Raw genomic sequence first — 6,885 nt, 5'->3', positions numbered from 1 at the left:
GATCTACTGTGCAATATAAAGCGCCTTGAGGCGACTGTGGTTGTGTAATATTTTTCAATGGTTGTACAAAATTTTAAAAAAAAACAGCAGGTGTATTGTATATGTTTACAAAATGTGTGCACAAGTTTTCAAAATCTACAATTTATATTTGCATTTCAAGTTATAAAAATATAAACTACTAGGATTTTAAGTTTTTTGTGTGATTTTAGATCAGTAATATTATGTATGTCAATGAAAAAACAGCCAAATTCAGACACGTGAGGTTGAGCTGAAAAAGAAAAGAATGATACCAGACAAGGCAAGTGGAAAAAAATAAAATGAAACAATTTGAAGGTGACATCCAAATGTAAAATCAAAGGGAGTCAAAAATGGCCGGTTAATCCAAGAAATCATGAAAAATTAGGTTTAAATTTTTGTTCATGACAGTGCAGATTTCTGACATTTTGTGTAATTTAACAATTTCATTATTTTTATTATTTTTTTTTTTAACAAAAACAGTGTGAAACTTTAGTTAAAGTTGTGTTTGTAGATGAACCACCCCTGGGTGTAGCTTTCTGGATTTTGTTCTTTTTGGGCTACATATTTATTTATTATGCAGGCTATACAGTACATAAGATCAAAATTTGCATGTTTTATGTAACTAAAGTTTTTAATTATGTGAGCTACAGAAAATAATTAAGTTATAGACTGTATTTATATCAAAAAGGTGTATACTTACTGCATTTGAATAATTTTAAACATATGTAACCACCTGCGTGTGTGTTTGGAAAAAAAGGCTTTGATTTTGCCACCCAATTTGAATTCTTTGCCACCCTAAGAAAATTTCTCTAGATCCGCACTTGGTGTCCACTCCCCTCCCTGGACTTAATTGCTAATTATTATTTTTTTGGCTCATGAGCAATATCTTTGATAGGTGCAATATTTTGGTCTCTGTGAAATTACCATGTCCACCCTAAATGACCATAGCCCCTCCACCCTTATTTATTATATTTTATAATTGCCCTCGTATACAGACCCACAATGTTTCTGTTTCAGTGTTTCTTACGCATACACAGTCTATATAGTTTCACTCACATATATGTATACATATATATTGCTTTTTATTTTATTTTATCCCCCCCGTTGTATATTGTCTTCCCTTCTTGCCTTTGCACGTTTGTGGCCAGCTTCCCAATTTCGCTGTGCAGGAAATTGCACAATGACAATAAAAAGCTCTAAGTCTGTAGTCGCGTCGAAATTCATGGGCTGCATCCTTCTGAGGACGCATTTGTAGGTCGATTATGTCACAGCAACGTGACAAAGGCTGTCCAAATTCGTAGACTCCTCCGAATGCAGCCGACAAATGCGTCCTCCTTTTCCCCGAATTTGAAGGATGGGTCGGGTGTGTCCTTCGTGGCCTACCATATCCCAGAATTCATAGCGCAACCCAGCCAATTCCAGTTTTCAACAATGGCGGCCGCTACCAAATTTTTAATATTACTCTTATTACTCTTTCTGGGTCACAAAATAAACTATTAACATATTTTCAGACGAGAATGTAGCTGTGTAAACTTCAAATATCTGCTCGGTTTATCAAGATATCACATATTTGTTAAAGTGCTCTGTTTTCGGAGATGTTTGTTACCCACCAGACCGATAGCTAGCCAGGAGCTCGAGGGTCACTAAAGCCCCCGAGAACTGCAAAAGACCACAGATCATCGCGGTCTTTCGCTACTCAAGTTAAACGTAATATATATGTCACTTAGACAACCTAAAAATTTTATTGTTGGGCTTTTTTCGGTGTTTTATTTGTTCGTGAGTAAATCGGTTTGGTTGAGATTAAAGATATTAGATTCGATTCGATAAAATAAAACGTTATTAATCCCCCGGGTGGTTTGCACAGCTGAATAAACGTCAAACAGAAAACTGATTAAACAGAAGAGTGAGATGGTCGAGAATTTACACCAGTGTCCTGTTATATTTTAGATAGCAAGGAGCAGGCGGCTGACTTTATTAAACTCCACCGAGACATTGGTGATGCTAATCAGAAGGCTAGACCATCCAATTTCACAGCCATTTACTTCCAGCCTGCCCGACCTTCTGAGGACCCGGCCCATGTAGGCCGCGAAGGCTGGGTCCTCAGGAGGATGCAGCCCATGAATTTGGACATGACCTCTAAGTGTAAGTCTCACTTACTGCTCTTGCACTTCTGGTTAGTTGCAAACTGTATTTCATTACCCTGTATTTATACATGTGTAATGACAATAAAGTTAAATCCTAATCCTACAAGGACACAGGAAGTACTGTGGTAAACACTTCCACCTATTGGTGAGAAATGTAGTTCAATTTTCACTTTCTGATCACAAACTGTGAACTTCTTTAAAGTCTTCCTCCTCCATCTCCACTCAAGCGATCAGTAACATTAATTATGATCAAACACACACAAACTCTGCACCATTTCTGTCCACGGGCAGGAATGATAACTTTTGCTTTATGAAACAGTCTAAATCTGTGAACTTTATCGAACACAGAGCTTCCTAAACTATGATTGTCATTTATTACCTCTCAGCATTTATCTGCAGTACCAAAAACGGCCACAGGGGAGTGGCGCTTCACCAGATGTGAGTCGCATCATCTTGCAGGGGTCTGTTAGACTGAGCCAGTGCCAGCGAGTCATTAAAAACAAAGTTTTTAACAAACACAGATCCACTCACTGAGTCACAGACACAAACGAAGCTCCGGCACACAAACTTTTATTTATGTTTTATTCATGCTCAGCACATGATCAGCTGAGAGGTGCCTCTCAGGTAAAGGGGGCGGGTCCTCACAGATTGTTGTCTGTCCACTCCTTCATAGCCTGGGTGCAGGCGTTGGCTTGGTGACCGTTCGCTCCACTGCTGCGTTTGACCCATTGATTGAAGCTCTGCGGGTTTTGGTTATGTACCAGGTACTGACCGAGGAGGCCAGAGGCCTAAAAACACGAGAAACACACCATCCAATCAGACAGCTTTAAAAAGGAAGCTGAGCTGTAATGACCACTTACAATCACTGAGACAAACAGAGGCTGGAGACTGAGGGAGTCAAGAAGATTGGTTTACAGGACAGGACAAGACAAAACTGAATACATGAGAGAGAAATAAGTGCAAACAGGAGCAGGATATGACCGATGTGAGGCACAAAGGAGGCATTTCAGAGGAAAGTGAAACCTATGACAAAGTTCACGAAGCAGGAAAACAAAACCTAAAGTCTGACACACAGAAAATACCACACATGAACAAACACATCAGCTCCTCTGACAGCTTCAGGAGAGAGTTCAGGAATTCACATGATTATATATTTACAACAGGGATAAAAACAAAGAATAGCAAAAATCAAGTTAAAAACAGTAAAAGTCAGACTGACGTTGTGTGAGAGACAATGCAGGTTCAAACTGCATTTATAAATATGTACGCTATAAATGTAAGAAAAACACAGCATGAAGGTGAAATGCAGAAATCTGTTTGGGATCAGGTGACAGGCGCGCTCCCCTGTCACAGGCGTTTATAGTTCGTTAAAGTCGTTCATGTCCAAAAACCAAATTCTGCTTTTTGTGTGTGTGGGTGTTTTGCGCACCTTGCTGATGCCCTCCCTGTTCAGCTCCCTCCCCAGACTAGGTCCGATTCCTGGCACCGCCGTCACCGGTTTCCCTGCCATGGGCTCGCTGACAAAGTTTTGGTGCTTCTGAGTGCTGCTTGACATCCTGAGAAGAAAACAGTTTCATTAACGCCTGTCTGAGAATCGCTGCCGCAGATTTATAACATGAGACAGCTCAGCTCCATCCATCCACATCATCATCATCACTATCATTTTTATTATTACTATTATTACAATTATTATTATGGAACTCTGAGTCCTGTTCCTGCATTTCATGATGCAGATTTCACTGAGCTCTTCACACCCGAGAATCCACGGCTTTGATTATTTAATTAATGAAACAATCAAAAGCTGTTTTAAGGAGGTCAGAGATGAGGAGTTTAAATATCTCAGGGTCAGGTTCACGAGTGAGGGGAGTGAGATTTACAGACTGATTGGGGCAATCCCCACCCTCAGCTATGGTCCCTGAAGTGTGGCTGGGCTCGGCCTTAGAGATGAGGTCAGGACTTGACAGAGCCTCCCTGAGGGAGACAGCCTGGCGGGTTCAGCTTGTTGTTATAGCTGGAGGAAAAGCCCAGGTATGAGAGTGCTAACCTGGTTTGATCGAGCATCCAAAAATGGATTTTGGACCTCATCTTTGGCCCTTTGCCCTCACTCCAAAATGGACACAGCAGATGGCCACCTCTCCAAATCACAGATACTCCATGAAATATACTTCAAAGTACATAAAGTGCTGCCTTGACTTAAGAGTTTTTGAGCTGAGAGCTAAAGTTCAGATATCCCACTGCTAACCGGTCCAGCGAACGCGGCTCACAGGTCTTTTGCGGGACAGAGCAAAGAAGCGGTGATGATGTACACTGAACGATCGATATACACGAACAAAGTGTGCTCGACTTGGTGAAGCACTCGAAGCGAGGCACCTCCGCCTGCATCTACATGTAGCAAAGCAATTACGGTGTTTTGAGTCCGAGACCGTTTTTACTCGGGAACATTAATGTGACACACGGGTAGTTTGATTTAGGAGCTCCGTCAAGGGACAGATGAAAGTCGTAGGTCAAAGCATGGCTTTGAGCATCAACAATATTTAAACTACGAAAGGAAAAAGAAGTCAAGAGTTAAAATGCTTCAAAATGAATGTTCAAGTTATCATGTTCTATTTCAGGTGCAAACGAACCTGTTTCAAAGTGATTGCAGATATTGTCCTCGTGAAATTCACCTGCTGTCACAGATATCCGTGTGCTCACCCCAAAACAGGAAGCGACAAGAAAATGAGGATGAATTTAAGAACTTTAACAACAGCCTCCCCTCTGTGGGAGGAGCTAAAAGAGGCGGTGTGTGCAGCTCATCGCAGCTGCGTGTAACTGTTTCCAGAAAGCGTCAGACCTCTGAGCAGGGGCGGTCCTGGCCTGTTTGGTGCCCTGGGCGAACACTCCCTCCCCCCCCCCCCCCCCCCCCCCCAACAAACATAATATAATATACATTAATATATGTTATTGTGAAAACTGTTGTCGGAACCATACTGAATTTAACCAGATAAATATTTAAGATAAGATTTATTGATCCCCTAGCGGGACAATTTGTGCATTACCTCAGATAGCAGAAGAAGAATACAAAAAATACAAATACATCAAATACAAAATAAGTATGATAAGTGTAATGGTCCTGGGTCATTTGACCCAGCGTTTTGTGTTTAGTATTAGTATTATTATTATTATCTTATGTTCTTAGGGTTTTGGTTCTCTGTGCCTTCCTTGTGTTATGTCTAGTGTTTTTGGTTCTATGTTCATGTTTTCAGGTTTGCTTCCTCCCAGTCTAATTAGATTCAGCTGTGTCTTCCTCCTGTGTGCCTAACCCTTTTCCCCCTCTGTGGCTGTGTCCCAATCCAGCGACTGCACGCTTCGTAGTACGCGTAGTTCACGGACTACATACAGCAGGTACTACGAAGTACAAGAAGTGCGGAAGTGAGAGGCTTGTGAAATGGGACGGTCTGGCCTTCGTTGTGCTGCTCAGGTTGCCTAGAAACAATAATACTAGCCGCGAGAAACGTTTCATACAGCATTGTCTGACAAAAAGGATGGAGAAAAAAATATTTTTTTTGTTCATTAATTTTTTTATGAGATCACTTTGATTTGTTGAGTGTCTGAGGCTGAGACCACAGGACTGTAAAACATGATTGTTGGGCTTCATTTCTGTACTGAAAAGCCATTTCAAGATTAGTTAGTAAATAACAATTAGCTGATGTTGTTCATGAGACTAAAGTCATTTCACTGTGGTAATGTAAATATAATAGGGCCAAAATTATAGTTATTGTCAGATTATTATGATATATTACAGCAGTGAGCTTGAACTCTGTGTCATTCACTGAACTTCAGTAAAGATTCAAGTTGCATTTATTCAAATTTCCTATCACCTTAAATCTTCACTCAAAGACATCTTTGACAGTGTATATATAGATGTGTTATATATAAGAGACAAATATTGTTCGTTTAATATGTTGGCATTACTAAATGTGGATCAATGCTTACATATATGTGTAAAAAGAAAATACAGGGAGTGCAGAATTATTAGGCAAATGAGTATTTTGTCCACATCATCCTCATCAGTGTCTGGGAGGCTGTGGTTGCTGCTGCACGCAATGTTGATGGTGAACAGATCAAAACACTGACAGAATCCATGGATGGCAAGCTTTTGAGTGTCCTTGCAAAGAAAGGTGGCTATATTGGTCGCTGATTTGTTTTTGTTTTGTTTTTGAATGTCAGAAATGTATATTTGTGAATGTGGAGATGTTATATTGGTGTCACTGGTAAAAATAAATAATTGAAATGGGTATATATTTGTTTTTTGTTAAGTTGTCTAATAATGATGGAACTCTTAAATGAGCTGATCAGTTGCTTCTGATTGTTCCTAATAGCAGACTAAAACATAGAGGAGACCAGGCCTCTGTGATTGCTGCACCTGAACTTTGGGCCAGTCTGACTCTTGAAATTAGGGTCTCTCCAACACTCAACATTTCTAAATCCTGTCTGAAAACACATCTTTACTGACTAGCTTTTAATTGTAAATGAGGTTTTGTTTTGTTATCATTGTGTCTTTGTTTTACTTTTTATTTTGTACAGCACTTTGGTCAACCTGTGTTGTTTTTATTTGTGCTTGTGAATAAATTGATCAATTGATCTTACAACGCTGTGATAGCAGCCATTCACCAACTCTCTGTGAGTGGTACAATTTGCATATTAATGATCAGAAACTGACCTTCCAGGCCATTGCTCATTC

The 6,885-nt window shown here is 40.1% G+C and overlaps 1 protein-coding gene across 1 annotated transcript; it reads right to left on the bottom strand.

Moving 5' to 3' along the window:
* Positions 1-2,716: 2,716 nt before the first annotated feature.
* Positions 2,717-4,870, bottom strand: LOC309704059 (barrier-to-autointegration factor-like protein). The gene is made up of 3 exons (XM_082529009.1): positions 4,787-4,870; positions 3,592-3,718; positions 2,717-2,950 (listed from the first exon to the last, which is right to left on the bottom strand). Exons 2-3 carry the CDS (start codon positions 3,715-3,717, stop codon positions 2,804-2,806), a joined length of 273 nt encoding a protein of 90 aa, XP_082385135.1. The 5' UTR covers position 3,718; positions 4,787-4,870; the 3' UTR covers positions 2,717-2,803.
* Positions 4,871-6,885: the final 2,015 nt, after the last annotated feature.

This window comes from Aulonocara stuartgranti, assembly GCF_965226115.1.
Source record: "Aulonocara stuartgranti genome assembly, chromosome: 3".
NCBI classification, from domain to species: Eukaryota; Metazoa; Chordata; class Actinopteri; order Cichliformes; family Cichlidae; genus Aulonocara; species Aulonocara stuartgranti.
Note: the sequence above shows the minus strand (reverse complement) of the source record. Positions and strands in the feature narration are given on the sequence as shown.

Bases quoted from the DNA above. Each gene is read 5' to 3' on its own strand.
- LOC309704059 (XM_082529009.1), bottom strand. From the start codon at position 3,717: ATGTCAAGCAGCACTCAGAAGCACCAAAACTTTGTCAGCGAGCCCATG. The intron at 2,951-3,591 runs GTGCGCAAAACA...TCGTGTTTTTAG, and splicing joins ACAGGGAGGGCATCAGCAAG to GCCTCTGGCCTCCTCGGTCA.